The sequence below is a fragment of the Coregonus clupeaformis genome, chromosome 31 (assembly GCF_020615455.1).
Source record: "Coregonus clupeaformis isolate EN_2021a chromosome 31, ASM2061545v1, whole genome shotgun sequence".
Taxonomy (NCBI): domain Eukaryota; kingdom Metazoa; phylum Chordata; class Actinopteri; order Salmoniformes; family Salmonidae; genus Coregonus; species Coregonus clupeaformis.
This window is the reverse complement of record NC_059222.1, coordinates 41243874-41264243: the sequence shown is the minus strand read 5'-3', so window position 1 is coordinate 41264243 and position 20370 is coordinate 41243874. Positions and strand designations below refer to the sequence as shown.

Here is a 20370-nt window from a genome sequence, read left to right as displayed (position 1 = left end):
AAATGGCGAAAATATGGAACAGTGGTGAACCTTCCCAGGAGTGGCCGGCCGACCAAAATTACCCCAAGAGCGCAGCGACGACTCATCCAAGAGGTCACAAAAGACCCCACAACAACATCCAAAGAGCTGCAGGCCTCACTTGCCTCAGTTAAGGTCAGTGTTCATGACTCCACCATAAGAAAGAGACTGGGCAAAAATGGCCTGCATGGCAGAGTTCCAAGAAGAAAACCACTGCTGAGCAAAAAGAGCATTAAGGCTCGTCTCATTTTTGCTAGAAAACATCTTGATGATCCCCAAGACCTTTGGGAAAATACTCTGGACTGACGAGACAAAAGTTGAACTTTTTGGAAGGTGTCTGTCCCATTACATCTGCCGTAAAAATAACACCGCATTTCAGAAAAAGAACATCATACCAACACTCAAATATGGTGGTGGTAGTGTGATGGTCTGGGCCCGTTTTGCTGCTTCAGGACCTGGAAGATTTGCTGTGATTAATGGAACCATGAATTCTGCTGTCTACCAAAAAATCCTCAAGGAGAATGTCCGGCCATCTGTTCGTGACCTCAAGCTGAAGCAAACTTGGGTTCTTCAGCAGGACAACGATCCAACACACACCAGCAAGTCCACCTCTGAATGGCTGAAGAAAAACAAAATGAAGACTTGAGTGGCCTAGTCAAAGTCCTGACCTGAATCCTATTGAGATGCTGTGGCATGACCTTAAGAAGGCAGTTCATGCTCGAAAACCCTCCAATGTGGCTGAATTACAACAATTCTGCAAAGATGAGTGGGCCAGAATTCCTCCACAGCGCTGTAAAAGACTCATTGCAAGTTATCGCAAACGCTTGATTGCAGTTGTTGCTGCTAAAGGTGGCCCAACCAGTTATTAGGTTGTAGGGGGCAATCACTTTTTCCACACAGGGACATGTGGGTTTGGATTTTGTTTTCCCTTAATAATAACAACCTTCATTTCAAAACTGCATTTTGTGTTTACTTGTATTATCTTTGACTAATATTTAAATTAGTTTGATGATCTGAAACATTTAAGTGTGACAAACATGCAAACTAATTTTACTACATTTGCACACTGTATATAGATTTTCTATTGTGTTATTGACTGTACGTTTTGTTTATTCCATATGCAACTCTGTGTTGTTGTTTTTTCCGCACTGCTTTGCTTTATCTTGGCCAGGTCGCAATTGTAAATGAGAACTTGTTCTCAACTGGCTTACCTGGTTAAATAAAGGTAAAAAATAATAATAATAATAATAATAATAATAATAAAGATTGAGGAGAGCTCTCTAGAGAGTGTTACATGTCATAACCACACAGACACAATTCTATTGAATAGAAACGCAACCTGTAAAGTGTTTGTTGGTCCCATGTTTCATGAGCTGAAATAAAAGATCCCAGAAATTGTCCATACGTACAGAAAGCTTATTTCTGATTACCTTATATGAACTGTAACTCAGTAAATATTGTTGAAATTGTTGCATATTGCATTCATATTTTTGTTCAGTTTACACAAACACTATACAGTAAGGGAAAAAAGTATTTGATCCCCTGCTGATTTTGTATGTTTGTTCACTGACAAATACATGATCAGTCTATAATTTTAATGGTAGGTTTATTTGAACAGTGAGAGACAGAATAACAACAACAAAAATCCAGAAGAAAACACATAAAAAATGTTAGAAATTGATTTGCATTTTAATGAGGGAAATAAGTATTTGACCCCTCTGCAAAACATGACTTAGTACTTGGTGGCAAAACCCTTGTTGGCAACCACAGAGGTCAGACGTTTCTTGTGGTTGGCCACCAGGTTTGCACACATCTCAGGAGGGATTTTGTCCCATTCCTCTTGCAGATCTTCTCCAAGTCATTAAGGTTTCGAGCCTGACGTTTGGCAACTCGAACCTTCAGCTCCCTCCACAGATTTTTTATGGGATTAAGGTCTAGGCCACTCCAGGACCTTAATGTGCTTCTTCTTGAGCCACTCCTTTGTTGCCTCGGCCATGTGTTTTGGGTCATTGTAATGCTGGAATACCCATCCACGACCCATTTTCAATGCCCTGGCTGAGGGAAGGAGGTTCTCACCCAAGATTTGACGGTACATGGCCCCGTCCATCGTCCCTTTGATGCGGTGAAGTTGTCCTGTCCCCTTAGCAAAAAATCACCCCCAAACATAATGTTTCCACCTCCATGTTTGAGGGTGGGGATGGTGTTCTTGGGGTCATAGGCAGCATTCCTCCTCCTCCAAACACGGCGAGTTTAGTTGATGCCAAAGAGCTCCATTTTGGTCTCATCTGACCACAACACTTTCACCCAGTTCTCCTCTGAATCATTCAGATGTTCATTAGCAAAATTCTGACGGGCCTGTATATGTGCTTTCTTGAGCAGGGGGACCTTGCAGGCGCTGCAGGATTTCAGTCCTTCACGGCGTAGTGTATTACCAATTGTTTTCTTGGTGACTATGGTCCCAGCTGCCTTGAGATCATTGACAAGATCCTCCCGTGTAGTTCTGGGCTGATTCCTCACCATTCTCATGATCATTGCAACTCCACGAGGTGAGATCTTGCATGGAGCCCCAGGCCGAGGGAGATTGACAGTTCTTTTGTGTTTCTTCCATTTGCGAATAATCGCACCAACTGTTGTCACCTTCTCACCAAGGAGAAGCTGCTTGGCGATGCTTGAGAAGCTGCTTGGCGATGGTCTTATAGCCCGGTCCAGCCTTGTGTAGGTCTACAATCTTGTCCCTGACATCCTTGGAGAGCTCTTTGGTCTTGGCCATGGTGGAGAGTTTGGAATCTGATTGATTGATTGCTTCTGTGGACAGGTGTCTTTTATACAGGTAACAAACTGAGATTAGGAGCACTCCCTTTAAAGAGTGTGCTCCTAATCTCAGCTCGTTACCTGTATAAAAGACACCTGGGAGCCAAAAATCTTTCTGATTGAGAGGGGGTCAAATACTTATTTCCCTCATTAAAATGCAAATCAATTTATAACATTTTTAACAACAAAACAATCCAGAAAAACGCATGTCATTCTGTCTCTCACTGTTTAAATAAACCTACCATTAAAAGTATAGACTGATCATGTCTTTGTCAGTGGGCAAACGTACAAAATCAGCAGGGGATCAAATACTTGTGTGATATATATATATATATATATATATATATATACACACAGTGAGGAAAAAAAGTACGTGGACACCCCTTCAAATTAGTGGATTAGGCTATTTCAGCCACACTTGTTGCTGACAGGTGTATAAAATTGAGCACACAGCCATGCAATCACCATAGACAAACACTGGCATTCGAATGCCTTACTGAAAAGTTCAGAGACTTTCAATGTGGCACCGTCATTGGATGCTAGCTTTCCAACAAGTCAGTTCGTAAAATTTCTGCCCTGCCCTCGGTCAACTGTAAGTGCTGTTATTGTGAAGTGAAAACATCTAGGAGCAACAACGGCTCAGCCACGAAGTGGTAGGCCACACAAGCTCACAGAACGGGACCGCCAAGTGCTGAAGCGCGTAAAAAGTCTGTCCTCGGTTGCAACACTCACTACCGAGTTCCAAACTGCTTCTGGAAGCAACGTCAGCTCAAGAACTGTTCGTCGGGAGGTTCATGAAATGGTTTTCCATGACCGAGCAGCCGCACACAAGCCTAAAATCACCATGCGCAATGCCAAGTGTCGGCTGGAGTGGTGTAAAGCTTGCCGCTATTGGACTCTGGAGCAGTGGAATCACGCTTCACCATCTGGCAGTCCGACGGACGATTCTGGGTTTGGCGGATGCCAGGAGAACGCTACCTTCCCCAATGCATAGTGCCAACTGTAAAGTTTGGTGGAGGAGGAGTAATGGTCTGGGGCTGTTTTTCATGGTTCGGGCTAGGCCCCATAATTCCAGTGAAGGGAAATCTTAATGCTACAGCATTCAAATGACATTCTAGACGATTCTGTGCTTCCAACTTTGTGGCAACAGTTTGGGCAAGGTCATTTCATGTTTCAGGATGATAATGCCCACGTGCACAGTGCGAGGTCCATACAGAAAATGGTTTGTCGAGATCGGTGTGGAAGAACTTGACTGGCCTGTACAGAGCACTGACCTCAACCCCATTGAACACCTTTGGGATGAATTGGAACGCCGACTGCGTGCCAGGACTAAATCGCCCAACATCAGTGCCCGACCTCACTAATGCTCGTGGCTGAATGGAAGCAAGTACCCGCAGCAATGTTCCAACATCTAGTGGAAAGCCTTCCCAGAAGAGTGGAGGCTGTTTTGCAGCCCATGATTTTGTAATGAGATGTTCGACGAGCAGGTATCCAGATATACTACATGACGAAAGGTATCTTGAAAACTTGATTGCTGACATGAAAAACCTTTTTTGGGACTATATCAACAATGGACAAATGAAACAAACACCAAAATATAGTTTTTGTGGAATTTTTTTAACTGTGAGCTCAAAATATTGATAAGAGACACTTTATAACAGTGGTGTGGGTCCATGTACTTTTTGGTGACCTTTAACTCATATTTTATCTTGTCATCTGATAGGAAATATTAATTGGCCAAAAAGTACACGGACTGGTGTGGCTCTTTAAAATGGACCCCATCTGTCAATAACAGGTTTGAGAACAATGCAACACTTGATTTAGACAGCCGCTTTCATCAACTGAGTGACCTTCAGAAACACATGTACACACAGACAAGGCACATGACACACAGCTAATGAAACGATATAATTGGTTCTTATACTTATTTTAAAAAATACACTTCAATAAATCAAGATGGTGTTGAATCAGATCATTAATAACCTAAATCAATCTTTCAGTCTCTCTGATCAACAGATCTTGTTTGGTCTACTGCTCTGATCATCACACTATTGAAGGAAAGACTTTAAACATTGGTAATGCCTTTGATAAATTAGCATATGGGCGATTGGATTCTGTGGGAAAGTAAACCTGAAATAAAGTTAGCCATTTCCAAATGAAAACCTGTTCATAGTTATCCTTAAGGTCTATATGTTTGAGTTCAGGCTTTATTTGAAATGTTTAGGTTGGACATTGCATGAAAATTAGCCATTTCAGAGGCTAAGAAAGAAAGGCTTTTCAGTTCATCACAGAGCTTGTTTTGCCTTTACATACAGATCAGTAGAGATGAGATGGGAGACCACGCCTCCATTCATGCAACAGTCTATGTAATTTTCATTTCCCTTGGATTACACTAAGGTTTTTATTGTAATCCATTTGATCAACTTAATTTGTAGATTCTGAAAAATGAGCAGTGTAAAATATAAAAACATTTAGGAAAAGTCAGAAGGAGCAGGAATTTTTTTTAGGGGGGGCAGACATGTTTTATTTACAAAATCAAAACATCATGGCGGTTCTAGTGTAAATACATTCAATATATTATTATTGCAGTCTTTTAAAGTTCTCATTGTCGGAGTGGACACGTTGCTTGCAGAACGTACAACCTAGGCTACACTTGTGAGAAACAAGTTCTGGTTTATTTCATTCCATTTACGAGTTGTCCATTTATTAAATTGTATTTTGTTTTGAGTGCTCCTGTCAATGTTGAGTAAGGACGCGCACCTGATTACACATAGCAGGCCTAGGCTACCTGGCCTGCGCACAAATGTAGGCTTATAAATGTGCCCATTTGGGGATCTGATAGTATTTCTGATTGTCTTAAACACTAATGAGCTTTGGAGCTTCTCAAAGTAATTTTTTCTTCACCTCAAAACAGCAAGTAAATGAAGTCATTTTTACATCCATTGAGAATGACAATAGTTCCTCAATGTAGCCTATTTGAAAAATCTTTCCATCTCTCTGCCTTTCGATAACCACTCCGCGGAAAGGGGAAAAAAATGTCATGCTCTGATCCGGTGGAAACGTCATAAAATAAGTCTACCTGATTACTTCTTATCCCTTTGCGCAAATACAGTGGCTTGCGAAAGTATTCACCCCCCTTGGCATTTTTCCTATTTTGTTGCCTTACAATAATTTTTGGGGGGTTTGATTTACACAACATGCCTACCACTTTGAAGATGCAAAATATTTTTTATTGTGAAACAAACAAGAAATAAGACAAAAAAATAAAAAATAAAACATGAGCGTGCATAACTATTCACTCCCCAATGTCAATATTTTGTAGAGCCACCTTTTGTAGCAATAATAGCTGCAAGTCTCTTGGGGTATGTCTCTATAAGCTTGGCACATCTAGCCACTGGGATTTTTGCCCAGTCAAGGCAAAACTGCTCCAGCTCCTTCAAGTTGGATGGGTTCCGCTGTTCATACCACATATTCTCAATTGGATTGAGGTCTGGGCTTTGACTAGGCCATTCCAAGACATTTAAAATGTTTCCCCTTAAACCACTCAAGTGTTGCTTTAGCAGTATGTTTAGGGTCATTGTCCTGCTGGAAGGTGAACCTCCGTCCCAGTCTCAAATCTCTGGAAGACTGAAACAGGTTTCCCCTCAAGACTTTCCCTGTATTTAGCGCCATCCATCATTGCTTCAATTCTGACCAGTTTCCCAGTCCCTGCCGATGAAAAACCATGCTTCACTGTGGGGATGGTGTTCTCGGGGTGATGGGAGGTCTTGGGTTTGCGCCAGACATAGTGTTTTCCTTGATGGCCAAAAAGGTCAATTTTAGTCTCATCTGACCAGAGTACCTTCTTCCATATGTTTGGGGAGTCTCCCACATGCCTTTTGGTGAACACCAAACGTGTTTGCCTATTTTTTTCTTTAAGCAATAGCTGTTTTCTGGCCACTCTTCAGTAAAGGCCAGCTCTGTGGAGTGTACGGCTTAAAGTGGTCCTATGGACAGATACTCCAATCTCCGCTGTGGAGCTTTGCAGCTCCTTCAGGGTTATCTTTGGTCTCTTTGTTGCCGCTCTGATTAATGCCCTCCTTGCCTGGTCCGTGAGTTTTGGTGGGCGACCCTCTCTTGGCAGGTTTGTTGTGGTGCCATATTCTTTCCATTTTTTAATAATGGATTTAAAATGGTGCTCCGTGGGATGTTCAACGTTTCTGATATTTTTTTTATAACCCAACCCTGATCTGTACTTCTCCACAACTTTGTCCCTGACCTGTTTGGAGAGCTCCTTGGACTTCATGGTGCCCCTTGCTTAGTGGGTTGCAGACTCTGGGGCCTTTCAGAACAGGTATATATATATATATATACACAACACACACACACACACACACACACACACACACACACACACACACACTGAGATCATGTGACACTTAAATAAAGTCCACCTGTGTGCAATCTAACTAATTATGTGATTTATGGAGGTAATTGGTTGCACCAGATCTTATTTAGGGGCTTCATAGCAAAGGGGATATGCAAGCACCACGTTTCCGTTATTTATTTTTTTGAATTCTTTGAAACAAGTTATATTTTTCATTCCACTTTTTCCTATTTTGTGTATGTCCATTACATGAAATCCAAATAAAAATCCATTTAAAACTACAGGTTGTAATGCAACAAAATAGGAAAAATGCCAAGGGGGATGAATACTTTTGCAAGGCACTGTAGCCTGCAGCTGTGTCTGTCCGGAGATCGCTGGCATGGGAAACTCTGAGGGTCCAGAATATTTTATACAATGTTGCAAGTTTGTTAGCACAAGCGTCAGGCTGGACCAAGTTGATAGTTGATACAATGTTTCAAGTTCCTTGCGGACAGGATATTTTCTACCTGCAATGTTTGTTGGCTTTATGTAGGCTATTTTTTAACATAGTTGGCAAAGGCAATAGAAGTTACTTTTTGATTTGTATAATTTTCATTTAGATATAATTTTTATGAATCACATGACAATGATTTTGAGATATGAAGACTATCATAAAATAAATGGAACTGTTCCACAAAAATGTGCACATGAAAATCATACCTGGCACGCAGATCGGTAGAAAGGGTTAGATATATTGGCACTCCAAATGGAAAAGGTTGCCGACCCCTGGTGTAGCCTATTACCGGCAACTTCAGCTCTTCAGCTGGTAGAGCACGGCGCTTGTAACGCCAAGGTAGTGGGTTCGATCCCCGGGACCACCCATACACAAAAAAATGTATGCACGCATGACTAAGTCGCTTTGGATAAAAGCGTCTGCTAAATGGCATATTATATTATTATATTATATATTATAATGGCAGAAAGGCAGGTGGTGGGTCGGGAACATTTTCTTTTTTCTGGTTAGGCGATCTTGATCTCTGGCTCCCTCGAGTCATGTGTCTTAATTATTTAATCACAGTGTGCTTAAAGCGTCAGACAAGCTCAGTAGCCTACATATAGTTGATTTTATTTAAAACACATAGACACACCCTATCTGGAAAAATACACTTTAAAAATGTTTTCGACCAGTCGATTGGCCGAAAGAACAGACGACTCTTGGTCGACCAAGATAATTTTTTGATCGGGGACAGCACTAATCTCTTTTAACAATACAGTTTTTCAATTCCTCCTTCCTTAACAGTTCTAACAGTCAGTTTTACAGGTGCATGTTTATCAATAACTGGAAGAAGCAATTTCATAAATTCATCAAGTGCAGCGTCTGGATTCTCCTTATTAAATCAGATCAACAAATATTTTTTACACCATCCACATAAGCAAAATCTTTTGTAGACTCTCTTATAAACTATTTTAGGCCCAGCTTTTGGAACTTTGGCTTTCCTGGATATAGCCACAATATTGTGATTACTGCATCCAATGGGCAGGGATACAGCTTTAGAACAAAGTTCTCCAGTATTAGTAAAAATGTGATGATATTGTTCCTGTAATGTTTATAAACACCCTGGTATTTTGATTAATAACCTGAACCAGATTACAAGCACTGGTTACAGTGAAAAGCTTATTCTTAAGCGGACAGCTTTATGAAAACCAGTCAATATTCAGGTCCCCAAGAAAGTAGACCTCTCGGTTTACATCACATACACTATCAAGCATTTCACACATATTATTTAGATACTGACTGTCAGCACTTGGTGGTCTATAGCAACACCCCAAAATAAAAGGCTTTATATGTGCCAGGTGAACCAGCATCCACAACACTTCAATAACACTTGACATGAGATATTCTAAGCATTACAGGGATATGACTCTGAATATATACAGCAACCCCTTCCCCATAGTCATTCCTGTCTCTTCTGTAGATGTTATATCCTTGTATTGCTACTGCTGTATCAAAGGAATTATCTAAGTGAGTCTCAGACATGGTTATTATATGAATGTTATCTGATGTTAGCAAGTTATTGATTTTATTAACCTTATTTCTAAAGGCTACATTTTATTATGTGCTATTTCCAGCCCTTTCCTGAGTAGCTTATTAGAGATAGACATAATATGGAAAAGAGCAAACAAAGCAAGAGAAAGAAAACATTTATCAGTCTGTTAAATCAGTAAGTGGGTGTATGTGCTGCAGGGGTTGAAGCTACGAAACCCATAGGCTTGGCTCCCTCTTCCCTTCCAGGCTTTTGGGAGGGAGGTTGGAATTGAGCCTGTCATAGTGGATGTAAGCAATGTCCCCACTCACTCTGGCTGCTTTCATGGCTGGGTTAAGTTATTTGCTCTTCTGGAGCACAGATTCAGAATATTCCTTGTTGAGGAGGATGTACATTCCTCTCAAGTTCTTGGCTCTTTCCAGAACAGCTACCTTGTCATTGAACCTCAGGAACTTGACCACTATTGGCCTGGGCCTGTGGTGGGTTTTCAGTCCTGTGGACGCGCTCCACCTCAAATCTTCCTGTGGTCCATCTTCAGTTTCTCCAAGATCATTTCCCTCACTTTGTCCTCAGACTCCGTCCAGGTCTCATGTGGAGATTCTGCAATTCCGTCCACAACAATGTTGTTCCGCCTTGATTGTCCCTCGAGATAATCTGATTTCTCCGTCATTGTTATCATGGATTCACTCACAGAACTGATGTCCTCTCTCAATGACTTACAGATTGCAGTCATCTTCATCGAGCTGACCCTGGGAGACCTGCAAACTGTTCTTCAGGTCCTGGACCTCGCTGGTCAGGTCGTCCATTCTTTTATTAGGTGACTCCACCAGTATTTGCACACAACACAAAGCTATTTTATGGTTGTTGTAACAACTGCTTTACAAGCTGCTACGCCAAGCTGCTCCTCAGACCTTTGGTTGGCAGGATCCCTGGACAGATAGCAGCAGTCCCAGCAACTGATGCCAACCACGTCGCATGAACCAAACCCAAAAAGATAGCTAGCTAGTAACCAAACTTTTTCTATAGAACACTTTTTCTGAGACTTTCAAAACGACAAACTTACCAAAACAACAAACCAAGCTCTCCCATAGTTCAACAGGAAGTGCACAGTCAGAGTAGCCGTTTCCCCATGCATGTACAATTCTCCCTAGGCAATAACATGGGATGGTACCGATAGATGTAGGCCTACTGTAGAATAATAAACTTTGGATGCTCGCCCACATTTTATAGTTAGGCTATGTATAATTCGCAGAGATGTGTAGAGTACAAAAAATCTGTACTTATGTAAAAGTAAGTAAAAGTACTGTTACATAAATTGTAATTTACTCAAGTGAAAGTAGCCCTCTTAAGAAACTACTCAAGTAAGAGTAAAAAAGTATCTGGTATAAAACCACTTAAGTACTTGTAACAAATGTATATGTTATCTGCAATAGTATCGATTAATATAAAGAAAAATTATAATCACATTTGGAGTGAAAAGGTTTTCATCTGATAGTGACGATATAATAATATAAAATCTATGTAACTGAAGTGATTTGGTAAAATGTAAAGGACTGAAAAGTAAGTTACTTCCTTCAGAAATTACTTGAGTAAAAGCCAATTAATGCTTGATCAGGAAATGTGGTCCAGAGGCTCCGTGTGACGCAATTGTGGAGCCTCCGGAGGTCTGCGGAGGCCAAATCAAGCTCTACACGGCGATGCAAAGTGTTGTGACAATGGGGATGGCTCCGTATAGCTCCGCATTGACATGATTGGTTGACGGTAGGTGGGGGTGGTACGTCCTGTAGAAAACACAAACTCCCTTCCTTAACAACAGCTCTGTGCAGGAAGTACAATTAGAGCACATAGAGTGTAACTAAAAAAAACTACTAGTTCCTCAAAAAATTGAAAAAGGGCAGGGAGTGGGCCGGATTAAAACCCATGCAGACTCTGGCATATGTGTGCCGGGGTCAGCGTCTGTAACCGCTGGACCACACAGGCAACCAATCATTTATTGGGCATATTGCTTGCCTTGAACATATAAAACAATTGATCTAAAAACAAAATAAAACAGCCTGAGGATTCAGTTTACACATTGCCTGCAGCCAATAGTAACACCACTATGATGTCACTGAGACTAAGTGTGCATCCCAAATGGCACCCTGTTCCCTATATAGTGCACTACTTTTGACCAGGGCCCATGGGGCTTTGGTCAAAGGTAGCCAGAGGAATCATCCTGAATAAAAATGTTGCTGCTCTATCGATCGCTATATACATTCAATCTGAATCTGCCATCCTAAAGGTCGTTTGTGTGGCTTAATGAAAACAAAATTTTAAAAAAATCAGCGATTGGATCGTCTCTAACAAATCTGACCAATCAGAGTATGAAAGTTGATACCGTCATCATGTAGGCCGGCTCTGGCCCAACCCCTCGGTTTCTAGGACCAATCAGAACGATCAAAAAGTGTTCGCATTCCATAAGTTGTCGGGGAGGGAGGAAAATCCAGACTCATCGTGGAGAAGAAACGTTAAAATGGGCATGGTGTTTGGCCGGAGCCATGTGGATGGGTAGCAAGGCAACAAAAGTAGTGCACTATGTAAGGAATAGGGTGCCATTTGGGACACATCCTAAGACTTCCACCTGTCTTTTACTCTAATAGAATAATCAGTTTATATGTATAATATACAGTGCATTCGGAAAGTATTCAGACCCCTTTACTTTTTCCACATTTTTGTTACGTTACAGCCTTATTCTAAAATGGATTCAATTCCCCCCCCACCCCCCCCCCATGTTTATTGTAAAAAAATATATATAGCACATTAACATACGTATTCAGACCCTTTACTCAGTACTTTGTTGAACACCTTTGGCAGTGATTACAGCCTCGAGTCTTCTTGGGTAGGATGCTACAATCTTGGCATAACTGTTTCTCCCATTCTTCTCTGCAGATACTCTCTAGCTCGGTCAGGTTGGATGTGGAGCGTCGCTGCACAGCTATTTTCAGGTCTCTCCAGAAATGTTCAATTGGGTTCAAATCCGGGCTCTGGCTGGGCCACTCAAGGACATTCAGAGACTTGTCCCAAAGCCACTCCTGCATTGTCTTGGCAGTGTGCTTAGTGTCGTTGTCCTGTTGAAAGGTGAACCTTTACCCCAGTCTAAGTTCCTGAGCGCTCTGGAGCAGGTTTTCATCAAGGATCTCTCTGTACTTTGCTCCATTCAGCTTTCCCCTCTATCCTGACTAGTGTCCTAGTCCCTGCCGCTGAAAACCATCCCCATGGTATGACGCTGCCCCACCATGCTTCACCGTAGGGATGGTGCCAGGTTTCCTCCAGACGTGACGCTTGGCATTCAGGCCAAAGAGTTCAATCTTGGTTTCTTCAGACCAGAGAATCTTGTTTCTCATGGTCTGAGAGTCCTTTGGTGCCTTTTGGCAAACTCCAAGTGGGCTGTCATGTGCCTTTTACTGAGGAGTTGCTTCCGCCTGGCCACTCTACCATAAAGGCCCGATTGGTGGAGTGCTGCAGAGATGGTTGTCCTTCTGGAAGGTTCTCCCATCTCCACAGAGGAACTCTTGAGCTTTGTCAGATTGACCATCGGCTTCTTGGTCACCTCCCTGACCAAGATCCTTCTCCCCCAATTGCTTAGTTTGGCCGGGCGGCCAGCTCTAGGAAGAGTCTTGGTGGTTCCAAACTTCTTCCATTTAAGAATGATGGAGGCCACGGTGTTCTTGGGGACCTTCAATGCTGCAGAAATTTTTTGGTATCCATCCCCAGATCTGTGCCTCAACACAATCCCGTCTCAGAGCTCTATGGACAATTCCTTCGACCTCATGGCTTGGTTTTTGGCCTGCCATGTACTGTCAACTGTGGGACCTTATATAGACAGGTGTGTGCCTTTCTAAATCATGTCCAATCAATTGAATGTACCAAAGGTGGACTCCAATCAAGTTGTAGAAACATCTCAAGGATGATCAATTGAAACAGGATGCACCTGAACTCTATTTCGAGTCTCATAGCAAAGGGTCTGAATTCTTAAATAAGGTATCTGTGCTTTTTTAAAATACATTTGCAAACATTTCTAAAAACCTGTTTTTGCTTTGTCATTATAGGGTATTGTGTGTAGATTGATGAGGATTTATTTAATCCATTTTAGAATAAGGCTGTATACTTTCCGAATGCACTGTATAAAAATGATATGCATAATATGTACCCTTGATTGATCGTGATTATCTTTCATATTCAGACAAAGATGTTTGATTTCATCATATTCTGTGATGTATTTCACCATAACTCACTGAGATGGAACAGTCAAATAGCACTATTGAAATGATTGCAATTATCTCAACACGAGGCAAAAATGCATTTAACAGATCATCTGCGGCAAATGGAAAAATCTCATTTAATGGAGAAATACTCTCCTGGACTATCAATTGAGCAAGCAAGCCAGGATGATTAAGCTTTGACATAACCACACAATGTTGAAGTGTGTGTTTAGGACTGCAGAGGTTGTGATGGGTGGGCACAGCAGATTGTCTGGAGGTTGGGGTGTCCTCCTTTCAGGGCCAAGCCAAGTATGTGGGCAGAGGCATACACACATGTAGTCGTGAGACACTGTGTTGTATTCTTGGAATCTGAGCGAGCTTGGAGATTACTCAGTCAGCAAGCAGCTGCCACGCAGTAGCAATGTCTTCAGAGAGACTGCACTGCACCGCACCACCAGACTGGCTGCAAGTATACCCCTTTCCCAGGGGATAACACACACAATCAACTCCCATGTCTACGTCTTAAACATCGTCCCCCTCAGCTCACAAACAGAGTGATGTTCACACTTTGCCTAGACAAAATAAATCATTTTGTTACTACTGTACCATCTGGTGGCATCCAGCTCTCATCACCATCATCCTCCTCCTCCTCCCTCAGTAACACATCAGTATCTATGATATCAAATGGAAGCTGGCACCTCAGGGCCTCTCGTCTGGTCAGGTCTTTAATGAACAAATCAAGACCTCTAAGTGTTTCTTTAGAGGGGCCCTTACGGCGAGTTTACCCCCTGCCGAGACACACTGAGCACGGTTACATACACACAATTATATGATTATTGTGGATAGTCAGATTAATATAATAGGTTAAAACGTTTACATGCTTTGCAAGAAGAACGGATTTCCCTAATAATCCTGTTTACATGGACACATCTGAAATCAGGCTACGGATGGGACTTCTAATAAATGCAGAAAATTGCCAATCAAAATAAATGTTCTACCACAGTGACCATGTTATTTTTGCTATACCTTTTCGAGTTCGGACATATAAAGTTTGTATGTAAAAACTATTTGTAAGATGCACACATTCAGTTTTTCTGAACTCACTTCACTCACGCATAAGAGGGAGGCTTGCACCGGTGCTGGCACATGCAAAGATCATTTACACTGCTGGAACGCCGATTAAGCTGTTTACATGTCCTAATAATTTGAAAGATTGCTCAGAAAACCAGGTGTTTTAATCGGCGTACGCTTTCTTCCATTTTGACCGTACGCCGATTAAGATAAGAAGAATAGGGTGTCACTATTTCCATACTCAGCCTACTGCCATTATCAGTTTAATATACAACTATTGGTGTGCATGTAAAAGGTACTCAGAGACACACTGAGGCAAACACCACTCAAGAGCCGCATGCACACTGAGAACCCCCGCCAGGCGGCATCAGTCACCCCACAATAGGCCCCCAGCCGTGGGTCGGATTACAGGGGGGCGGACGCTACTCTCCTCTGCATCACTCCGCCACTCCGTCTCCTCTCCCTCTGCAATGATGCAACCTGCTGATCAGGAAAATATCTCCAGACTGTCTGTCCCTCTCATTCCAAATCATATCGTAGCGATCCTCACTACATGAGCCCTACAATTCCCACCAAGTGAGTTAACTCTATTGGCGCAATACGTAGGGCGTTTGCCTTTCATGCCAGCGATCTGGGTTTGCTTCTTTCCCCGTTCACTACCATATCATCACCTCAAATGGCCTTAGCCTTTCTGATGGGGAAGATGGCATCTCTCTCAGACCCCCACCTGCTCCTCCTCTCCCTGGTCCCTCCCTGGCCGTTCATTAAGGACCCCAACAAATCTTCCACAGGTCTCAGCATCAGTTTGCTCCACCACCACTGATCATTAAAGTCTACCTAGAGGGGTGTGTGGAGGGTTGGGTCTAGGTGTTAGAAATTAAGCTCAGAGGGAGAATACGTATGAGTGCACAGCTCAGGGCTGTCTGTTGTAGTGGCTGGCCCTGATAGGTCAAGTATAGACCACTCAGATCATAGCAGTCACTAGGCTCCGGTTACCATATGACAAGCTTTCACAGGTTGTGCAACATCTTGTACCTCTGCACATCCCCCTCTCTTCCCTTCCTGAAATCTAGCCTGTTTGGATGGCACATGTGAGTCCCAAATGATATCATATTACCCTTATAGTGCACTACTTTCTACCAGAGCCCTATTCCAAAGTAGTGCACTAGAACAGGGAATAGGGTGCCATTTGAGACACAGCCAACATCTCACAGTGCGGTGAAACTGAAGAGTAGCACCTCCGCCCTGCTAAAGTAGGGCTTTGTTGTGGAAATAATAATATATAATATAATATGCCATTTAGCAGAAGCTTATCCAAAGCGACTTACAGTCATGCGTGCATACATTTGTGTATGGGTGGTCCCGGGGATCGAACCCACTACCTTGGCGTTACAAGTGCCGTGCTCTACCAGCTGAGCTACAGAGGACCAGAAAAGGCAGGAGGGGAGGACCTGCCGAAATGTTTTAGACTACAGGGCAGTTCAACAACTATTTTTTGGACTAAAATAGGTGTCGATACTCATTTTGAGTGCCGGTACTGTTTATATTTAGGTGCAGGAACTCCACAATACTTTTGAGTTCATATTCTAAAGAGGTGCAGGAACTCAAACAGTAGAAAATATGAGGTGCCGGTACTCAGCTCAGGTGAACGTCTGCCCAAGTCAAGCACCGCTAACAAGCCACCTTGCTAAGATAACAGAGCGTGGCAGGTAGCCTAGCGGTTAAGAGCGTTGGAATTCCCGAGCCAATTAGGTGAGAAAAAAATTAATAAAAATGTAGGTCAATGCAAGGCACTTAACCCTAATTGCTAAAATGACTTACTCTTTTTTTGTGTATTTAAAAATAATAATGATAACATGACACTGCTAATCTGAGTCTTATTATATTTGCTCAAGTGTTTATTTAGCCATGTGCTTCTCCTCTGAGACAAACAACCCCCTTACAGAGTAATTACAGAAAGAGTGCCACCCATCCCCCTCTCAAACAGTCCTCCCTCAACACAGGGGACTCCTATAACAGGAGACTCCCTAACAGATGTCTCCCAACAGCTAGGTGAACCACCTACTGCAAGAGCTGTTAGTTTTTTCTATTTTAATATAAACTTACATATACATCATTTTAAGTACTACACAGCCTACAACATATGAATAGATGTTGATATAAAAGTGGACTGGACGCTCGAAATTCAGGTGAGGTAACAGACAGTGGGCATGTGTAGTCTACTTCTTTCTCTGAAACTATTTAGCTCAACTGGTTACAGACAAAAATCATCCGGTGGGCTGACATAACTACTCAAGCGCAATATGTTACACATCCCTAAGTAAGTAAAATTATGTATTCAAATTAAACTTGGACTGGGGAACTTTTTTTTTTTGTCCCCTGTGAGCCTATGGCTGTTGGCGTTACTGTGAGCAGTGTCCCTCACTGCAGAGAAAAAACTCTACTTTTAGAGCAGGGATGAGACCTATAGATGGGTTGTGGATTGTAAATTCCCCCGGTACACCATAGAAGCCAAAGTCATTATCGTTGTTAATTAAATAGATTTGATTTGTTCTAAATGAATAGAGAGTAGGCTTATCTTAACCTCTGCGTAAAACAAAGTTCAAAACGAATCCAACAGCAACCACAATGTTATCAGATCGCATCCACTGACGAGGCTCCACTCATCAAGCCACTTAATCAAAACAATCAATGGATGAATTATTGAAGCGGGAGTGAATGGACAGCGGTCTGCTTCTTACCTTATAGACATTCTCCGTTATACGGTGTACTTCGTCAGTCCGAGACATCGTGGAACCTTCTTCAGCCAAAACCATAGACCAGATTTCCTTTAGTGACGGGAGCTTTTCGAAGAAATACTACGGAGGAGAAATCGAGTAGGTGGACGGAATTGTAGTAAGAAACAATTAGTACAGAGGGAGGGGACGCGCGTAATATGAGACTCCGGAATCACCGCTTTTATAAGAAACTTTTCTACTGCGCCCACGCAGTCTGGAGGCTATACCACACGCAGACAGAGAACGCAGGGAGCCTGGTCATAGGGATAGAGCTGCTTGCCATTTTACAGGGATCCGCCTCCTCCCTCGAACACTGCCCACACCACTGCCTCTGCGTAAAAATCATTCATAACACCCGCATGCCTGAATGACTACAGTACAGCTATGCACACATCTCTACACCCAACAATATGATATCAACAGATTGTGGTCAAAGTAAATGAACTAATTCTGAAGCGCACGCATTTTAGGCATAACAGATAACGTAAACAGATAACGTATGGTATAAATGATGATGTAGAACCTGGCGTATTTATCGAACATTGTACAAAACATTACAACTGAATAGCTAGCTACCTGTTACAGTTGTGCCTAGCTATCCATGTATGAACAGGCTTAGTGACTGGAATGTAGTAGTGAGTGTCGGTGTAAGTCGGCGTCACCTTGCTCGTACAGAATATGCTACAATATGTGATGTGGGCACTAGGCAGGCGAATCCTCCACAACTCATTCAGCAAGTCACGATCTGCACTGCAAGAGCATGTAGGAAAATGTCTCTAAAATGTCAAGGCTTTATTCTACAAACTGAGCTGGATTAGAATACAAAACTTATTTTCAGTAAACTTTCATTGAGGAGTGATGGGGCAATTTACAGTCTGGTGGATGTGGACAAGAACCAATTTCTATTCCATGCTGCTGAAGTCTCCAATATTCCAGAAACGTATTAGCATTATATAATGCAGCATAATGTTTTGTTAAAGGGCATTTCTCAACATTACCATTGATTTGCTTGTGTGATGAACAATCTAGTTGGCCCACATGCAATTTCCATAATTAAACATTTCAACAATGAGACTGCTTCCTAATTCAATTGAGACAGCAGGTGAGGATAAATTAATGAGGACTATGTAAGAGGAATCAATCAATATTGGTCCCATAGTGACATGTAGCAGAGCAGGAACTGAAGGTTGAGGCTAGTCATTAAAGCAATAATACACTAATAATAAATATTAAGGTAATAATACACGAATCCTAAATATTAAAACAATAATACTCTAATTATAAATATTAAGGTAATAATACACTAATACGCAAGGGGCCAGGGGGCGTGATACATTCTGGTTTTAGCACTGCTGTGCTGTGTCATATGCATATGTGGCTGGAGTCTTTGACAATTTTTACGGCCTTCCTCTGACACCGCCTGGTATAGAGGTCCTGGATGGCAGGAAGCTTGGTCCCAGTGATGTACTGGGCCGTACGCACTACTCTCTGTAGTGCCTTGCGGTCAGAGGCTGAGCAGTTGCCATACCAGGCGGTTAACTCTGCCAACTAGGCCTCAGGAGTGTTGTGAGGTAGGTTGGCAGTGAGGGGGACTGACACACACCCTCCCACATCCTCCAGGTCATCATTACCTGCCTTCCTCTTCAGAGCTGGCTCTTTCTCCAACCTGGTCTCAGAGCATTTCGTATTATTCTGTATGTAAATCCGAGGAAACTCCATTTAGTATGATATGTTACGTTTCGTATGATATGTATTAAACTGTGGATGTCCATCACCCATTTCGTATGATATGTTACGAATTACAATTTGTATTGTTACGAATTTTCAAAACATACAATATGTTACGACTTTTGCGAAATGTATGATATGTTACGAATTCCATCTAGGTGGCTAGGTAGCTATCGTTAGCTAGCTGGCTAACATTAGCTAGGCTAGGGGTTAGGGTTAAGTTTAGAGTTAAGATTAGGAGTTAGGTTAAAGGGTTAAGGTTAGGTGAATGGATAGCTAACATGCTAAGTAGTTGCAAAGTAGTACATTGTTGAAAACTTGCTAATTAGTTAAAATGCTAAAGTTGTCAGGGATGAGATTCAAACGAGCAACCTTTGGGTTGCTAGATGTTTGCATTATACGCCCACCCATAAGTAACTACCTGTCTTATGTAAGCATACCAAACGTAACATATCATACTACGTTTAGTACTAAATTTACTTTTACTATGTTACGTCTAGTCTGAGACCAGGCTGTTTTCTCAGGAGCACTTGAAAACAGCCTCCCACTCACTGCATTTTCCCTGCCTGTAATTGTCTCTCAGGTTCAGATCTCTCTTTTGTGAATCATATAGGACAGCGATTCGCGCTGTCATTCAGGTTCCCTTTTCCCACCCACTCCGTCTCCCACGCTGTCATTGGCTTGAAGAGGACAATCAGCGACACACTGTAATGCGGCAGATTCGTATTACAGATTCATTCAACGGAACATCAGAGTTCACTGTGCAGTCAAAAACTTGATTTTCCTGTGTTCTTTATATATATTTCCACACCACGAGGTTGGAATAATACTGTGAAATTGTGAAAATTATGATAATGCCCTTTTAGTGTAAGCTGTTTGAAAAGACCGCCTGAAATTTCAGCCTGTTTTGGTGGGATGGAGTTGTGGCCTGTCATGGTGACATAACTATGCAGTAAATGTGTTAGACCAAATAAGACAAGAGTTCCAAACCTCTCTGGCAATAACAGCTAGTTTTCAGTTTATATATATATATATATATTACCATTTTAATTGAAAACAATCACAGTAAGGTACTTCATGGTTGCCCCAAAATTATTTGGTATTGAGATAAAAACGTCTGCATTGGACCTTTAAGTACTTTTCCCAGAAAGATAATAATTTCAAGCATTTCACACTTTCACAGATAAAAACCTATGTAGGGCCCTAAAGGAGAGAAGACTTTCCACTTCCTCATTGCTTGGAATCTTCAGTCACAGGCTGCTGTATTATAATTCTCTTTGACCCACTATGGAATGATTTTAGAGGACCTCCGTATAATCCAAGGATGCTCTATC

The 20370-nt window shown here is 42.0% G+C and overlaps 1 protein-coding gene across 5 annotated transcripts in view; it reads right to left on the bottom strand.

The window, feature by feature from the left end:
- The window catches only part of LOC121547732 (brain-specific angiogenesis inhibitor 1-associated protein 2), a 148250-nt gene extending 130651 nt beyond the window's left edge, over positions 1-17599 (bottom strand). For all 5 annotated transcript variants that reach the window (XM_041859145.2, XM_045209897.1, XM_045209899.1 and 2 more), the window contains exon 1: positions 17273-17599. In XM_041859145.2, coding sequence (XP_041715079.2) covers positions 17273-17347 — 75 coding nt within the window. In that variant the 5' untranslated portion in view covers positions 17348-17599. The remainder of the gene's footprint in view (positions 1-17272) is intronic.
- Positions 17600-20370: the final 2771 nt, after the last annotated feature.